This window comes from Lampetra fluviatilis, chromosome 55 (genome assembly GCF_964198595.1).
Source record: "Lampetra fluviatilis chromosome 55, kcLamFluv1.1, whole genome shotgun sequence".
Taxonomy (NCBI): Eukaryota; Metazoa; Chordata; class Hyperoartia; order Petromyzontiformes; family Petromyzontidae; genus Lampetra; species Lampetra fluviatilis.
Window position 1 is genome coordinate 7187928 of NC_136329.1, and position 19329 is coordinate 7207256.

A 19329-nucleotide genomic window follows, 5' to 3' on the forward strand; every position below is an offset into this window, starting at 1 on the left:
ACCACGTGACGCGCCGCCCCACGCAGCTTAAGCCGCGTGACACGGATCGCACGAATGCGCTGTCCAACCAAGTTCCTACCTGCCCACTCCGAAGGAACGTGTTAAAGCCATTCCCCGTGTTGTTCCCTATAATACATTCATCGTGTTATATCCAATTTCCGTTATGAAAACAACATGCATTATTGGGCACAGACTGTAACGAAGTGTCGTGTTTTGTCCTCTCAAACCTCAGTCGATTTCCCAAACCACGACCCGTCGAGTGCACTAACCTGTTTCCATCTGTACGGGGATATAACGTGCCCTCATACACGTGAGTTTTCTCCTGGTAACCGCCAGAGAAAGAGTCCTGCAACTCAATGTGTTCATAAAGGTTTTTGGGTTAGGTCGCTTTAAGTATAAATGTGTCGTAACCCTCCATCACACGACACAGGCGGTAATTGTCACGTAAATAACGCGCCAATTAGTTACTAGCATAGTGTAGTATACTACTGCAGCCCACAGTTTGTGTGTTGCAGAGTAAATCCACAACATTTACAATTTGAAGACGACGTTTCGCTGGTAATTGCATCCAGCATCATTGGGCGAATTGCCAGAATAGTGAAGCCATCCACCTGCTTCTGGCCTTAAATAGAGCAAGACGACGACTTGGTACCACCCTCCTTATCCCTCCTCTTCCCCCCATATCCCTCTCTCCTCCCTCCGCCACCACCATCAGGACATCGCTGGACCATGGGTCAAACTTTGCCGCACTTTCCCTGCAGCGCCGCACTGCAGCCTCCTCTTCATCTGCCTCCTGAGTTCCTGGTCTCTGAGGCCGTAGACGAGCGGAATGACCATTCGGGAGGTCACGAAGAGCACCGAGTAGAGCAAGATCCTGCAGAGAGCGAATATCTTCGCGTTGCTCGTCACGAAGCTGAGGAGCAGCAGGAAGATCTCGTTGCCCAGCGCGCTGAGGTAGAGGACCAGCTGGAGACCATGGAGAGCCACCGTGTTGCGTGCCCTGCACGCGGAGTTCAAATCTCCTTCACCACCACCACCTGTTTGGGATTCCGAGTGAGGTGCCGCTGGGTTAGACTCCAGCTCGTTCAGAATGCAGCTGCTAGAGTGCTTATGCACACCACATCACGTTTGTGGGCACATCATCATCATCATCACACGCCCACTCTCTTGTCTCTCTGCACTGACTACCAGTCAAGTATGGAGTGGCCGACTATAAGATTCATCTGCTGCTGACTATAAGACTCTCAATGGCTTAGCCCAACGAGGTCACTGAGGTCTTTGGATCGCCTTCTCAGTATTCCAAGGTCAGGGTTTTGGTCCTGGTGTGATTGGGATTTTGCCACTTTTCAACTCCCAGACTGCTAAGAAGACAATCAGAATCGTGAGCTGTACTCAAGTCTATCTTTAAAACTCACCTCTTGAAACTCGCCTTTACCCCCCTATAGTTCTGGCTGTTTTCCCTGCAGGTTTTGTTTATTTCCTACTTCCCGCACCTCCGATTAGCACGGTTGGCTACGTATGGTGCGAAATAAGTTCAACCACATGTACATTTCCTTACACGGTGGTGCATTGGTGGGATCTACGGCACACACGCGCCGCTTCACAAATTTAAATTGTTATTTAAAAATTATTATTACCTCCGCCACCTCCTCCTCTGCCTCCAGACGCTGCACTCTTCCTGGCCGCCCTCACGATCTGCGTGTAAGTGAAGAGCATCACGGCGACGCTCATCACGAACACGACGCTATTCACCAGCTCCCGGAGCGTGATCAGCGCCGTCCGGTGGTGGAGCAGCATGTCGATCTGATTCGGCATGCATACCGACGTCTGGCTGAGGCTCGGCTCGTCGGAGCCTTCGCCGGAGAAGGCCAGGACGGCCTGCAACAGCGGGCACATGCTCACCACAGACCAGACGCAGGCGATGGCGCGGAGGGTGGCACGGGGACCGAACCAGCTGTGGTAGCGCAGCGGGTGGCAGACAGCCACATAGCGCTCGACGGACATGGCGGTGACGAAAATCGCGCCAGCGTGGTTGAGCACCGATGCGAGTATGATGTACATGTAGCAGGGCATGAAGGCAATGGTCACCCGGCGCCACACGAGGGTGGCCATCACGTTGGAGTTGAGGAGGAAGCAGCTGTCACACGCGAGGAGGTTGACGAAGAGGACGTAGCGCGAGCTCTCGCGGAGGGTGGCGCTGCTCAGGACGGTGGCAAGGGTGACGATGAGGAAGGCAACGGACGGTAGCGTCATGAGAATGTCGAATATCTGGACGAATGTGATGACGACGACGAACGCGTAATCGGCAGTGGTGGTGGCAGCGGCGGAGGCGTTGACGCCTGTGACGTTGCTCCACGTTGAATTGATTGGGTCGCTTGCATTCATCAGACGCTGCTGCATCTCGGAGGTGGTTGGATTCGAGTGGCTCAGAGGTGGAGAGCTCCGGAGTTGGCACTGCTAAAAATCGTCAGGGAGTTTCTTTTTTTTGTATCGCCCAACCACGGCGATCGCACCGATGTCACGGGTATGGTGAGCTGATGGCCTCAGCTCCGGTCACCAATGACTGCGCAGCAGCGAAAACAGCAACAAACACCGCATTAATTGTTTTTTCTGTGCTGAGTTTTCTTTTATCCCTCCTAAATTCGAGCTCTGGATTAAAATTAACCACATCAATTTCACCTCGACGGTTTTAGTGGTGGTCAGTGCGACGTTTAAAAAAAAACCCACTTAATTGGCCGGGCACTGACCTGGCTTTCTTTGCAGCCGCCTTCCCCCCCCCCCCCCACTTTCCCTTCCCTTCCTCGGAATCAAAAGCTGCACAGGGGGGTGATGGGTCAACTTGCAGGATGCGAATTTGGAGAGAGCTTCGGGAAGGTAACCAACCACCACTCCCTCACTTCGGGCCTCGACTACATGGGACTGGAGTATGTGGGGATGGGGGGTAAGTACAACACCTCGCCTTGCTGCAGAGGGGACTAAAGCCAAAAAACTCCCCCAAATCTCAAGACCCACAGCATGTGGAGCCACCACCTACAACAACATTCAGAAAGCTGACTAACTGCAGCCCAGCTAGTGGGACACAACGCAGGAGGAAGCGGTAGTTGGCTCTCCCCTCCTTAACATCATCAGACTCCACAATTAGTGTTACTCCACGACCACGGTTCTCAGTAATAGGCTCGGTTACAGTACAACACTTATTAGCTAGGCCTTCCGCACTCTGTAAAAACATTTGCCAACCATCCCCTCCATAGGGGACTGCGTGACTCTCCACCCACACATAGTGACACAGATGCATAGAAATCTATGGAGTGGAAGATGGCAGCCTTCACGCGGCCCACTCTGTTAAGTAATAAATCACGACGAATGCCATCGATGCGGCGACTGAGTATATATCGATCATCGACTTCCCGGTCTCCTGAGCAACGACAACGTGCACAGATAAGCCCTGGGACAAGGATCCCCCAAATGAACATTGAGGGACTCTCCCGTGTGATGAGCAAGTATCTCGCGACCATAATGAAAACCCTTAACATTGATGTCATGGCGCTCCAAGAAACCCACGTCTTGGATGACCCCTGCATGCCGGTCGCTACCACATCCACGGATATAACCTCACGACGAGCCACTACCACACGAAATATGACATGGCCATATGCGAAAAGAACACCATCGGAGAACTCTACGTCTTCCCACCAACTGAAAAAGAAGCCACCTACACCACCAGCATCAAAATAGGGGAGCTGAACATCACCAAACGTGTACAAAGCCTTTAGTTAAAATAGCCAAAGCCAGCGCTCCCGAGTGCACCAATCCCAATTCTATACGTTGGTGACTTTAACAGCCACCATACTATGTGTGGCTATGCAGTAGATGAGGCCAACGGAAAATACCTCGCTGATTGGATGTCCGCTGAAGATCTGCACCTGGTTTTAAATCCCAAGCAGCAATCAACTTTCCACTCTGCTCACTAGCAACACAACTGCGACCCGAGGCGATGGTTATTGCAATCCCCAAACTGGGTGAGCCAACCGACGACTCGGAAAGCTATAGGCCAATATCACTCCTATGCGTGACCTATACACCACTGGAATGCAGCATCCTCTGGAGAATCAGGCCTGTCGGTGAATTAGTGATCCCTTAATAACAAGCGCAGAATTCCGGCCTAGTCGCAGCTGCTGAGGCCAAGTTTTGGCTCTGGCGACACACATTGAGGCCGGACTCCAGAAACAATCCAAGACCGGCGCAGACTTTGTGAACTTATCATCATTCTATAAGAGTCTGGATTAAGGGGCTTGATGTTGAAGCTGGCAAGGACCATTCCCTGCCTCGAAACAATCCACCTGATATGGACGATGGCTGAGCAATAAGCGACTGCGTGTCTATATGGGTGACAAAGCCAGCTCAACCCGGTTCCTCAACAATGGATTGCCACAAGGTTCAGTAACTTGCGCCAATGCTCTTCAATATCTACACGAGCGGCATGCCAGCAACCGGGCCATGCACATGTTTTATATTCCGCTTTCAGCGACATCGCATCTGTGGGGCCCGACGTCCACCCCACCGTCCTCGCTGGGCAGGTGGGGCGTGAGTGACGGGGCCCCCCATGCTAACGTCCTCTCTGAGGGACATGCTCGTGCTGCTGGCATTGGAGCTACACGGGGTTAAAACACACGCCCGCACACACCGCGGCCCCGCTAACAAAAGGGGCTGCGAGCGCACTCACACCTGCGCAATTACTTCACTCGCGCAAACGTGGTAGCGATCCCGCGAACAGCACCCTGCGTTCACTCTCGCAGCACGTTCCCCCACCGCTACACACAAATCGCAGACACCACACCGCCAATGCTCTGTGCTGACCTTTATTCTCGGCGCCAACCAGAATCCCTTAAAGTAAGGTGCCCAGTCGGCACTACCCGGTGGGAATATCTTGCGAGAAAAGCCTAGCCTACTGCTGCCTACATTCTCAGTCACTCAAACGTCCTACCATGTACCTCGTAGCTGTACTCACGGCGTCACACGGACGCTGTGAGAGGCGGAGGGAAGAGGACGAGAAAGCCTTGCCTATCACTGCCTCGTAGCGGCACTCGCTGGCATCACATGGATGCTGCGAACGCCTGAAGAAGGCAGGACGGCAGCGGGGTCTTGGCAGCCAAGATGTTGAAGATCAACTGTTTGAACGGCCCCCGGTCTCCCCTTTTATCCCCTTGACTTCAAAAGCCCGGGGTCACGTCGTACCGCGCGGCCTTTCTCCACTTTTTTGCCCTTACATGGATCGCCGTGTTCGGTGCTTCTGCGATCGTTTGTCAGTCCTTCCGTAACTGAAGAATACATTACTCGCCCTCGTTAATCCGGAATAACACCCGACTGTCGAATACACACCCTGCGAGTGTGTCTTCGGTACGAGGGTCGGGGGGGGGGTGGTCGTGGCGCTGTGCTCTCCTGATCTCATCGTCTGCCTTTCTCGCTTTTTCCACCCCAGCTTCTCCCGATGTCGTGAATGACTCAGAGTGGCTGGCGCGGTAAACATTTTTACGACCCTACACTATTAAGCCAACTCAGGGGCACCGCGATGTGAATTGTCCTGCGAGGGTTGGCCAATCCCCTGGCACCGGGAAACCGTGGTACTTTCCTTATAGGGATCCTTCGGATTAAAACCCGTTGTGCCAAGCAATCCCACGCCAGGAGACTGCGTGTGTGCGCTGCGTGTGTGTACTCAGTGTGGGGGTCGGGGGTGGGGGTCGTGGCGCTTGTGGAGTGGCTTCGAAGCCATGGCATCACAAATCCATTCTGAGCCGAGATCTAAACACCATGGGGGAATATTTCTGGAAATGGAGACTCAAGCCAAATCTCCACGAAACAATTAACTCAATTTCATCTTGATAATAGGAGCACCAAGCACACTCTGAAAGTGACTTTCTGCGGCAACACTACTGTGCGATACGACTGCACTCCAACCTATCTCAGAGTGAAGTCGGACCGTATGCTAACCTTCCACGACCACCTGAAAAAGATAGCCGCCAAGACCAAAAAAAGGGTCAACCTAGCCCAGCAACTGGTAAGCACAAGCTGAGGAGCATCATCACCCAGTGCTACGGACGTCAACGGTGGCCCTTGTGTACTCTATAGCCGAGTACTGTGCACCAATACGGACCAGAAATATTCACACCTGACTTGATGTCCAACTGAGCACTGCAATGCGGTGGTGTATCACTGACATCATCAAGTTGACCCCAACACCCTGGGCTGCCCATGCTGTCACCACACCTCTACCCACCCATCTGCCGCAACGCTGCCGGAAGTCCTTCAAATCGAGGAAAACAGTCGCCATTTCCCATTCACCAGGACCTCCATAACATCCCTCATCATTGCTTGAGGTCACGCCAGGCCCCTTTTGCAACCATGTACTTAACCTTCAACAATGCGTGTTCAATCCTGATGAAGCTTGGAAAGCTGAATGGGGTTCCAAAGAACTCACAAACACCTTGTTGCAAAAGACGCAATGCAAACGATCCCTGGTTTTGATCTTCCGATAAACTCATGGTCTACTCTAAATCGCATCTACTGCACAAACCATGGCAGCAGATACGGATACCTGATGCACAAATGGAAAATTTAAAAACCCCAGAAGTAGTGGTGCGACTGTGGTCATCCAGAACAGAGCAAACAGCGTATAACGACGCAATGCCCCGATCCACAAATACGAAGGAGGCATCAGAGTGATGATACACTACTCTGCGGCACCTGACGCTGTTGTCTGGTTTGACCACCTAAACGTGAAATTGTAGTTGCTGCTCTGAGTCTACATCAGCCATGCGGAAGGATAAGATAGAGACCCAAAGAGATACACAGAGACACAAATATATACACAGAGACATACAGATACGTTAAAGACACAAGCCACAATTGTGTGATTGTGGCCATGTAACCCAAACGATGAACTGTATGATAAACCCAGTGTAGCCTGCGCTCCTTCAACGGAGGAGCGCAGGCTACACTGACACAGCAGACGCAAAGACATAGAGACCCAGGGACACAAAGAGACCCACTGACTCACATAGGAGTCACAAAGACTAACAAAGAGACCCAGTGACACAGAGACCCGCCGACTCACATAGGAGACACAAAGACTCCCATAGAAGATCACTGACTCACATAGGGGATGCAAATAGTCACACAGAGAACCACTAATTCGCATAGAGACCCCTGACACACATAGAGACCCACTGACTCACATAGAGACCCACTGACTCAGACGCGAAGACTCACACAGATACTCACATAGAGGCCCACTGACTCACATAGAGACCCACTGACTCACATGGGAGCACACAAATACTCACATAGAGACTCACACAAAGATCCACTCAGTCATGAGATGCAACGACTCACATATAGACCCATTGACTCGCATAGGAGACGCAAAGACTCACATATGAGACCCCTGTCTCTCATAGAGACCCACCGACTCACACAGAGACCCACTGACTCGCATAGAAGATTCAAAGACTCACACAGAAATTCACATAGAGACCCACTGACTCACATAGAGACCCACTGACTCAAATGGGAGCACACAAATACTCACATAGAGACTCACACAAAGATCCACTCAGTCATGAGATGCAAAGACTCACATATAGACCCACTGACTCGCATAGGAGACACAAAGACTCACATATGAGAGCCCTGTCTCTCATAGAGACCCACCGACTCACACAGAGACCCACTGACTCGCATAGAAGATGCAAAGACTCACACAGAGACTCACATAGAGACCCACTGACTCAAATGGGAGAACGCAAATAAATAGAAACTCACTGACTCACACAGAGATCCACTCACTCACGAGATGCAATGACTCACATAGAGATCCGCCGACTCAAATATAGACCCACTCACTCACATAGGAGACACAACGCCTCATATAGAGACCCACTGACTCACGTCGGAGAACACAAAGACTCCCATAGAGACTCACTGACTCACACAGAGATCCACTCACTCATGAGATGCAAAGACTCACATAGAGACCCTTGGACTCAAATAGAGTCCCACTCACATACGAGACACAAAGCCTCACATAGAATCCCACTCACATAGGAGACACACGGACTCACGTAAAAACGCTTAGACTCACAGAAACACATTGACTCAAATAAGGATCCAAAGACGCGCACAGATAGATACAGACTGACACGGAATGCATAGACTCACATAGGAGAACACAAAGTATCATATAGAGACCCACTAACTCACCTGGAAGATGCAAAGACTCACACAGAGATTCACATAGAGACCTACTGACTCACATAGGAGACCCCTGCCTCACGTAGAGACCCACCGACTCACATAGAGATCCACTCACTCACATGGAGACCCACTCACTCACAGAGACCCACTCACTCACATAGAGACCCACCGACTCACATAGAGACCCACTCACTCACATAGGAGACACAAAGTCTCACATAGAGACCCATTCACTCACATAGAGACCCACTGACTCACGTAGAAGATGCAAAGACTCACACAGAGACTCACATAGAGACCCACTGACTCACACAGATACACACAGACTCGCATATAAACGCATAGACTCACAGAGATACATTGACTCAAATAAAGATCCAAAGACGCGCACAGATAGATACAGACTCATAGAGAACACATAGACTCACATAGGAGAACACACAGCCTCATAGAGACCCACTGACTCACATAGAAGATGCAAAGACTCATACAGAGACTCACATAGAGACCCACCGACTCACATAGAGACCCACTGACTCGCATAGAAGATGCAAACACTCACACAGAGGCTAACATAGAGACCCACTGACTCACATAGAGACCCACTGACTCACATATGAGACACAAGACTCACACAGAGACGCACTGACTAACAAAGGAGACCACTGCCTCACATAGAGACCCAATGACTCACATAGGAGACCCACTGACTTACATAGAGACCCACTGACTCACATAGAGACCCACCGACTCAAATGGGAGAACACAGATACATAGAAACTCACTGACTCAATCAGAGATCAACTCACTCATGAGATGCAACGACTTCCATAGAGACCTACCGACTCAAATAGAGACCCACTCACTCACATAGGAGAACACAAAGACTCACATAGAGACTCACTGACTCACACAGAGACCCGCTGACTCACACAGGGACCCGCTGACTCACATAGGAGACGCAAATACTCGCATAGGAGACGCAAATACTCGCATAGAGATCCCTTGACTCAGATAGGAAATGCATTGACTCGCATAGAGAACCACAGACTGACATCGGTGATAAAAAAATACATAGAGACCCACAGACTCACATAGAAACGCATAGACTCACATAGATACATTGACTAACATTAGGACCCAGAGACTCACGTAGAAACGCATAGTCTCACATAGATACATTGACTAACATTAGGACCCAGAGACTCACGTAGATACGCATAGACTCACAGATACATTGACTAACAGTAGGACCCAGAGACTCACATAGACACGCATAGACTCACAGATACATTGACTAACAGTAGGACCCAGAGACTAACGTAGACACGCATAGACTCACATAGATACATTGACTAACAGTAGGACTCAGAGACTCACATAGACACGCATAGACTCACATTGAGACCCACTGACTCACACAGACACACACAAAACTCGCATAGAAATGCATAAACTCACATTTAGACCTATGACAATTTTTTATATATATAAATAGATCTCTCTTTCTCTACCGCTTCTGTACAACGTTGCATTCAGATGCAATATGGATCCAAACTGTGTTGTAAATGCACACCGCATATACTCACATACGATATCTGCTCTTATATATACAACACAGTGATGCAGGGGGGGGGGGCGAGGCGTGCGTGTGTGATGGGTGGAAATTTGTGGGGAGCGGTGGTGCAGCGGTTAGCACGCTGCACTCACGGCCAACACCCAGTGACGATTATCTGAACTGGTCCTGGGCTTCCCCTAGGTCGTCTCACCCTCAAATGAGTATCTGGCGCGGTGTGTAAACATCGCCACTGGGGAGACAAAGGCGGCCGGGCGTGGTGTTGGCCACCCACCCCCTCGTGTGCCGTGCAGGTCGTCCTTCATAGGTGCTACTCGCTTACAGCACTTGCCCCTTACAGTCTGTTAAGGCTATGCGGGGGATCTTTGTCTTTGGACGCCTGTGCGAGGAGCCTACCCCATCCACGTGCGTGCTTTGGGGGACATTGTGATCCCACGTGGGCAACGAGTGGATGTCACGCAATTCCTAACGCCACCTCGACGAGTCCGCCCCTAAGTGAGCTCATCGCGTGCAAGTTTATCGCAGCCAAACACTCGAAACGCATTGTTGATTCTGAACTAAGCTGAATTGAAAAGTGTTTTTACACGCTTTTATTTAACTCACTCTGTCTGTTGTTGTCATATCCTCAAATATCGTAACTCAATTTTAACCCACTTCCCAATGTCGTATCGACTACAAACTTGGTATACTTATATATTACTGATGACAAGACTATATTCTATCATAAAAAAAAATAAACATTCATTTTTATATGTTATGTTTCGGCTTGGGTCGAATTGTCCACACTCAACTCACGTTGGCTGTGGCAAGCTTCGGGGCCACTTCCTGGAGTCGTGGAGTTCTGCCATTACTAGTACGGTACATTTCATTAAAGCGTCTTATAAAAAAGTATTTTTTACATTTGTTTCATTTTTTATTTGACCAGGTAAGGCGCCAATGAGCTATGTAGCTTATTGTTTTCTGAAGTGACCTGGCCATGACAAATGATAGGTCAACGAAGTGGCTTATCATGATCATCATCACCGTCATCACATGGACATTTAAGGCAGCAGCCTAATACTCTAAATGTGTGATGTTTATTCTAAGTGTGGAGGGGATACAAAACCGGAGGACCACGTGACCACGAGGAGAGACGCAAACTTCAAAGATACAACAGGCGTCATGGTCGGTATCGACCTGACGACCTCCTGTGTATACCAGGCGAGGTTCCTACATACAGGATATAATCAGTATCGGTTAAGTGTCTCTGACATGGCCATTGTGACTCTACCATAGACACACAGACCCAGGGCTTGAACCCAGGATATCATCAGTACAGGCTCAGTGTCTCTGACATGGCCATTGCTACTCTACCAGAGACACACAGACCCAGGGCTTGAACCTAGGATATAATCGGTATCGGTTAAGTGCCTCTGACATGCCCATGATGATGATGATTATATATTTGGAGAGATACAAACAGTGGCTAGGAATAGGCTGTTGTTATTCTAAACAACACGACACACACGGTGGCGTGAAGTTTCGATACCCGTGGGGATAGAGGTGATACCTTGAATAATCTTCCGCTTGCTATTTATACATTTGTATCCACAAACAGTTGCCGCTTAGCGACACAAATCACGGGGATTATTTTTTAACGGAGACTAGGATTACGGAAAATCACAAAGCAAACCAGAAGTAGCAACATAATTTGTTCATATTTATAAGACGTTAGGAGGTTACATATTTCACGGATAGACAGTTTTAAACTGTTTTAATTTAATTTGACCAGGTAAAGCCACACTGAGCTGCAATGTAGTAGCTCTTTTTCAGAAGCGACCAGGCTTTCACAAATGATAGCTTAACCAAGTGGGCTTATCAATGCCGTAATTATAATAAATATTGGGTCGAACACATCCCCGCCAATATTCAAATATGCTCAAGATGTCACCTCCAATATTTTGCTATTAAAAAAAAACTATTTGCTAAACCTTAGCCGCAATATCTGGACTTCATATAAATCAATGCATAGATTTATGTTTATATGATTGTGGTTATGGTTGTACTTTATGAATCCCTTTACATACAATGAAACAAGAAATGGTAAAAAAAATACAAACAGAGCAATGTAATACAATACACTCTTAGACATTATTGTAAAAAAAAATCTATCCCATGCGTTAGGGAATTTTAAAAATATTTTAGGCAGGAAATGAGTTTTCAAATTTAGATATTGTTTCTGGGTTGGGACCCCCAGACACCCTGCAAGATTTGGTCCCCTCAACGTTGACTCCATGGCTATGGCCTTGGGGCTTATTATCATCATCATAATCACGTGGAAATTACAGCAGCAGTCAAACACTCTAAACGCATTGATGTTGATTCTAAATGTGAAGGGGGGCAATCTGGAGGAGGACCCAGAGAAAAATCCACTCGACCACCGGCACAGAGACACCCAAACTCCAATTGTACAGCAGGCGTCAGGGTCGGATTCGAACCCACGACCTCCTGCATACCAGGCGAGGTAGTTAACATGCAACCTCCAAATCTACAGCAGCAGGCATCGTCTGGAGGGCGGTTGGGGTGGGAGGGGAGGGCGGTTGGGGTGGGAGGGAGGGGGGTTGGGGAGGGAGGGAGGAGGGTTGGGGTGTGAGGGGAAGGGGATTGGAGTGGGAGGGGAGGGCGGTTGGGGTCGGAGGGAGGGGGGTTGGGGAGGGAGGGGGGTTGGGGTGTGAGGAAGGGGGGTTGGGGTTGGAGGGGAGGGGTGGGAGGGGTGGGAGGGGAGGGGCGGTCGGGGTGGGAGGGAGGGGAGGGCGGTTGGGGTGGGAGGGGCGGGGCGGTCGGGGTGGGAGGGGCGGTCGGGGGTGGGAGGGGAGGGGAGGGGCGGTCGGGGGTGGGAGGGGAGGGGCGGTCGTGGGTGGGAGGGGAGGGGCGGTTGGGGGTGTCCCAACCTCGGGCGCGTCGTTTTGTTTTGCGTCTGTGCCGACATCGAGTCGCCGTCCCTTCGCGGCTTCTTTGCCTCTGTCACCACCACCGCCGCCGCTGCTGCCGCTGCCACTTGCCGAGAGGTCAATTCGCTATTCGCCATCAATGCCAATTTCTCTCTCTGGGCCCTCGCTGGCCTCAACATCATTCGTCTTGTTGTTGTTGGTGTTAGCCTGCGTGTAGTGGTGGTGGTGGTGGCACTGCGTGCGGTGTGTAAAAATAATCGCCACTGGGGAGACAAAGACGGCCGGGCGTGGTGGTGCTGGTGGCCACCCCCCCACACATCACCTCGTGTTGCCACATCTGCCGGACGTCATAGCCACTTGCCCCTGCAGTCTTGTTAAAGGCTACACGGGGGTGGCTTCCTTTCGAAATGCTTCATTGGCTTCACGCAAAGCCACCCAACTTGCATGCAATGCATCCAAATCGATGAATTCTGCCGTCGAAATAATGGCTTTCTACCTTTTTTGCGTGCAATTAAAAGTGTGCCCATTGAAACAAACTTGCTTGAGATGTGTGCTCATCTATTTTGGTGTCTTAATTTATATTATTTCCTCCCCGCCCTCCACTTCCTCCAGAATGGCTTCACAGATTGACTTGACGAACATCAAACAGGAATACGAAGAAGATGCGAGCCTTGGGATTTGGCCGGATTTGATGGTGAAGGATGAAGACACTGAGGCTGCTGCTGGTGAGGCTGCCCTACCTTGCCCCAAATGCCTGCACGCCTTCTTGTGATTGACATGGGACCGTCTCCCATGTCTTGATTTTCACGACCAATGAGAAGACCCCGCCGGGAAGAGGGTTTTTGACATCTAAGTTAATTTCCTTTAACATCTTCTTGGTTCTTTCGGTAAAGTCACGTAGAAGGGAAATGATAAAATAATAAAAATATAACATAATAAAATACAATTCTCACGACGTTTCGGCCACAACGCAAGCAGCCGTCCTCAGGTGAAGAACAGGTCTGTCGGAGAGACAGCATCTGAATGAACACCACCAAGCTTGGCAGCGTATATTTAAGCTGGGTTAGAGGAGGAAGGGCGCCTTGACAAATGAATTTGCATATCAACAGAGAAATTTAGCATATTTATGGAAATGCAGATATGGAATGAGTCACTACTTGTGGAATGCGTAGGAGGGGGGTGGGGTCTCAAAGTCATATTATGCCCGTGCATTATGTAGGATTAGCAGCAACAAAGGGAGGAGTAGGGGTAACAATAATAAAAGGAAGGAATTTTAATAGTAAGGAGCTGCCACGCTATTTACACTATAATAAGGCAGCAGACATCGCGGCTGTCACGATTTTCACCTGAAGACGATGGCTTGTGCTGCTATCGAAACGTCGTGATTTATTTTGTTTTGTTTCTACCTACGTGACTTTACCGAAAGAACCAAAGAGTATGGATTCCTGCAGTCACGAAAGCTTCAAATCAAGATCCAAGTAGTAGCTCCGTTCTGGACCAGGATAAGGGGCTCAGGTGTTGAGATCAAAGGAGCCCAGTTCTCGACCAGGACAAGGGGCTCGGGTTCTGTGAACCCCCAAGGAGGGTTTTGAGATCAAAGGAGCCCAGTTCTGGACTCTGAACCTCCGCTTGGGACAATCTGTGAAAAAAACCTTTACAGCTCATTGGATTCCTCCTCCGGGATGAATACATGTTCTGATTGAGGTCGGGGCACCACGGTGTCCTGGAGATGTTAACTTCCTCGCCTGGTATGCAGGAGATCGTGGGTTCGTCCCGACCCTGACGCCTGCTGCTGTAAATTTGTAACGTTCCGATCCCATGCCCCTTCTGGACATCTGTGTAAAAGAGCTTTGTAGCTCATCGGATTCCTCCAGTATAAATACATATTCTGACTCTTGATATTTGGAGTTTGCATGTCTCTCTCTCCGTGGTCGCGTGGATTTTTCGGTTTTTCCCCTCCACATTTATAATCAATTTACACGCATTTAGAGTATTTGGTTGCTCTAAATTTCCACGCAATGATGATGTTGATGAGCAAATTCGTTGAGCTGCCATTTGTGATAGCCAGGTCGCTTAAATCATCTTTTTTGTATGTGTGTGTGTATATTAGAATTGCCGTTCAAATCGGAAACGATTGTGTACTTTGTATTTTTGTCCTCTTTCCAAAATTGCAGTTCAGGATTTGAAGATGATTAAACCGGAGGTGGCCAGTGGGAGGCCAGAGGAGACGGGGAGTCCCTACCGGGGTTGCCCGGCCACCGCCGATCAGAACTTCATCGAGGTGGAGTTGTCCGAGGAGGACGTTGGTAGCGAAGAAGGTAAGAGGTCGTCGCATTAGCGGAGAAAGCCATTCGCATCCCCAGGAATGACGCCGATTGGAGAGCTTGGAATTGGACGGCCGATCGGTGTAAGGGGTTTGTGTCGCGTTAACAAAACATGGCCAATTAATTCACTATTTCAGCACGAACCGGTTGTTGTGTGCTGGTGAGTAAAACCCACAACAGCGTTTCCAATGCGAGTAACCGTGACGTTTCGCCGGTCGGCGGCGGATTTGACGACTCCTCCTGGAACTCTACTGGGCAGCACGTCCCACTGGGCAAAGACCCCAGGACCGGCTCAGGACACGCTGGCGGGACGATGTCGCTCGGCTGGCCTGAGAATGCGTGGGAATTCCCCAGGAAAAGCTGGAGTCTGTGTATAGTAGTGTATAGTGTAGTAGTGTATAGTAGTGTAGTTTATAGTAGTGTATAGTGTAGTGTATAGTGTAGTAGTGTATAGTAGTGTAGAGCTAGAGTCTGTCTCCAGGAAAGGGAGGTCTGGACCGCCCTACTCGACATACTGCCGCCGCGACCCTCATCAGGACATTCGGATTGAGAAATAAACGAATTTGGAATCTTTGTCCTGGAGGAATCCGGTGATGAGCCTATGGAGCAAATTTTTTTCCTCGAGCGTAATGCATTAAAAAATCTGGTAGATACCTCAACCGAGGCTCTTGTCTTCCACATTGACCGTCTGATTCAGTTTGAAACGTTGCGAACGGAGAGACACGCACGCGCGCGCGGATGATCCACCGAACCTTGCTGTAATTTTTTGTGTGCCGCACCTTAAAACCCCGCGTTCTTTTGCGTTTTGTTTTATGTGTTTGTGTCGGCACCCGCGCTGCAGACGAGGGAAGCGGCCCGGGGCTTCTGTGCGCAGACTGCGGGAGGGGCCTCGGCGGGCGACCGACGACGAGGGCGGGCCGAGGGAAACGACGCGTCGTCGGCCAGACGCTGCGACGCTGCACGCGCTGCGGGAAGAAACTCGGGGCCTGTGCCCCGGGCAGGAGGAAGCGCAGCAGGAAGAAGCCGTGCCCCGCTGGGGCACCTCCGGACGCTCCCGCGCCGGCGGCTAAGCCCGCCCGCCGTAGGGTCGTGGCGAATGCGAGCGGCGAGATGCCGCACGTGTGCAAGGAGTGCGGCAAGGGCTTCGTGCAGCTCTCCGTGCTGAAGAACCACTCGCGGACGCACACGGGCGAGAAGCCATTCGCGTGCGGCGAGTGCGGCAAGGCGTTCACGCAGCGCTCCAACCTGGCGACGCACTGCCGGGAGCACACGGGCGAGAAGCCGCACGCGTGCGCCGAGTGCGGCAAGCGGTTCTCGCACTTCTCCCAGCTGGACAAGCACTCGAGGACGCACACGGGCGAGAAGCCGTTTGTGTGCGGAGAGTGCGGTCGGGGATTCACGCAGCGCTACAGCCTGGAGATGCACCGCAAGACGCACACGGGCGAGAGGCCTCACGCTTGCGCCGAGTGCGGCAAGCGTTTCCCGGCGCGCGCCGACTTGAACAAGCACGCGCGGACGCACACGGGTGAGAGGCCGCATGCGTGCGCCGAGTGCGGAAAGGGCTTCCTGAAGCCGTCGGACCTGAGGGCGCACGCGAGGACGCACACGGGCGAGAAGCCGTACGCGTGCGCCGAGTGCTCCAAGAGGTTCTCGAAGCGCTCCCACCTGGAGACGCACTCGCGGACGCACAGCGGCGAGAGATCGTACACGTGCAGGGAGTGCGGCGAGAGGTTCCCCCAGCTGTCCGACCTGAGGGCGCACGCCGCGTCGCACACGGGCGAGAAGCCGCACGTCTGCGCCGAGTGCGGCAAGGGCTTCTCCCAGCCGTCCGCCCTGAGCGCGCATTCCAGGACGCACACGGGCGAGAGGGCGTTCATGTGCGAGGAGTGCGGCAAGGGCTTCTCGTATTCGTCCAACCTGAAGAAGCACTCGAGGATACACACGGGCGAGAAGCCGTACGCGTGCGCAGATTGCGGGAAGGCCTTCTCGCTGCGCTGCGCCCTCAACACGCACCGCAGGACCCACACGGGCGAGAGGTTCATGTGCAGCGAGTGCGGCAAGGGCTTCCTCTACTCGTCCACCCTCAAGAAGCACGCGCGCACCCACACGGGCGAGCGGCCGCACGCCTGCGCCGAGTGCGGCAAGCGCTTCGCGCAGCGCTTCGACCTGGAGCGGCACGCGGGCACGCACACGGGCAAGAAGCCGCACGCCTGCACCGAATGCGGCAAGGCCTTCACGACGCGCAACTCTCTCGGCAAGCACTCCCGGAGGCACGCGGCCGGGAACGGCACCGGGAACACGGCCGAGAACGCGGCCGAGAACGCGGTTCAGAACGCGCTCGTCTGAAGGGATGCGAGGGGTGGGGCCGTGGGGGTGGAGGGAAAAGGGATTCGCGCGATGCGGTGATGCGATGATGCGAACGTGAGGCGTAAAATAAGATAACCCGACCTCGCTGAGAATCCACGCGCGTGGAGTGAGCCTCGGGGAAGCGTTTCTGACGGAAACGATTTCTCTAATTAGCCATTGAAATCTAAATAGTTTTCTTTGGATTATTATTATTCTATTGTTTACCTGTGAAATAATCTTCGCCGAGTCTCAATAGCCATTTTCAAGGAGGGTCGTCGTGCCAAGTTTTTTCGCAGTATCATTTTTCGCCATTCTTGATGTTTTTGCCAATGTTTTAGCACACATGCGATTCGCTTTTCTTGCGCCGTGTTCACCGTCGCCACAAGAGGTTAATTCACATTCACACTGCGATTCGCTTCTCTTGTGCCGTGTTCACCGTTGTTACAAAGAGGTTCAACATGCATGCGTACGTACGTACAATATCGGTTACATTGTACTTTTTTTTTCGCTGCGGGAGGAAACCTCAGACGAACCTGTAATAATCATCTTAATTTTATGTAGCGTCATTCATGCAATTGCATCCCGCAACACTGCACATCATTAAGCTCCAACCGGCTCATAATTTTTTGGCCACTCCACCACCCCTCCTGTGAAGGGTCTCCTTAAATCCGGTGAAAAGTTGGGATTGTGTTCTGGGCCATGGAGACCGAACGCATTTATTTATTTGAATTTATTTTCTCTGTGATGATCATTCTCTTGTTACGTGCATTTTTTGTAATCGTTATTCACGTATTCATCTTTACTTTTTGATTTGCTAAGTAAGTGGGGTTTCTTTTTTGTAGTATCTGTATAAGGGACTGGGTAATTGATGTTCTGCATTGTGGGATGGAAATTACATGAATTACGCTATGTTAAATGAAATTATTATTGTTATCAATTAGCCAGTCCCTTACACAGATGGTAAACGGATGATAAAAAAACCCCACTACTTAGCAAATCAACAAACTAAAAGATGAATGAAAAAATAACGAGACTGCAAAAAAAATGCACACAACAAGAAAATTATTAGAGAAAAATAAATCAAAATAAATAAATCCGTTCGGTCTCCATACCTTGGACCACAATCCCGACATTTCGCCGAATTACGTACAAATTCCACTCACGCCCCAATCGGAAGTCGAACCCAGGCCCCCCTTTCTCGCCGTGAGGCCGCGAGCGTTGCCACCGCACTGCCATTCGACGCTGCCGCTAAACGATTTCGCGTCTTCTTCCTTTAGACCGCACCGCACACTCCACTTGAATCAAACTGCACCGGCCCGGAGCGGGTATTTACAAATCTCATCGATGTGGATTTGAAAGTAATTTCTTAAGAGCGCCGTCGGATGCGTGTACTCCCGCCGTGAGCACGAGGAATTGATTTAGTACCTGAATCGTTACACGCGCAGTAGAATACCTCCTCTCAGCAACGGTAATTGGTTCCCACGAATCCGGTCGTGGAGTGATTTGGTCGTTAAGCGAGTATATAGGAAATACGCGATTAAAGGCTTAAATTGGTTCCAATAGCATCGAAAGTTACCCCTTTTTCACCCCAAAAAAAGCATTTTATAATATTTAAACAATGAATATTAATACACAAAGATACTAACAATATTACAAATATATAATATTAAAAGAAGCACGCTGAATCAATGCATTCATTCATATTTACTGTACCTACCAACAGCCCGTCGTTAACAGTGGAATGGTCGGTAAGCGAACACATTGGGCTCTATGGAAGCACATCGTTACGCGATGAGTAGTGAGGGGCCATCCATTGAGTAGGTAACACAAAAATCTGTCAAAACTTGACCCCTCCCCACCTCCCTGTACGCACGCGGACTTTTTACACCCCCTCCCCCCACTT

General features: G+C 50.6%; 1 protein-coding gene across 3 annotated transcripts; it reads left to right on the forward strand.

Annotated features, from left to right (window-relative positions):
• The first annotated feature begins 12751 nt into the window (after positions 1–12751).
• On the forward strand, positions 12752–19329 carry LOC144949847 (uncharacterized). 3 transcript variants are annotated; one of them, XM_078879815.1, is made up of 4 exons: positions 12752–12873; positions 13369–13481; positions 14931–15074; positions 15922–19329. In XM_078879815.1, exons 2-4 carry the CDS (start codon positions 13370–13372, stop codon positions 17424–17426), a joined length of 1761 nt encoding a protein of 586 aa, XP_078735941.1. In that variant the 5' UTR covers positions 12752–12873; position 13369; the 3' UTR covers positions 17427–19329. The 3 variants fall into 3 exon arrangements, with proteins under 3 accessions (XP_078735941.1, XP_078735943.1, XP_078735942.1); XM_078879817.1 differs by lacking the exon at positions 12752–12873 and adding an exon at positions 12896–12999; XM_078879816.1 differs by lacking the exon at positions 12752–12873 and adding an exon at positions 12923–13055.

Bases quoted from the DNA above. Each gene is read 5' to 3' on its own strand.
- LOC144949847 (XM_078879815.1), top strand. From the start codon at position 13,370: ATGGCTTCACAGATTGACTTGACGAACATCAAACAGGAATACGAAGAA. The intron at 13,482-14,930 runs GTGAGGCTGCCC...CCAAAATTGCAG, and splicing joins AGACACTGAGGCTGCTGCTG to TTCAGGATTTGAAGATGATT. The intron at 15,075-15,921 runs GTAAGAGGTCGT...CCCGCGCTGCAG, and splicing joins GGACGTTGGTAGCGAAGAAG to ACGAGGGAAGCGGCCCGGGG.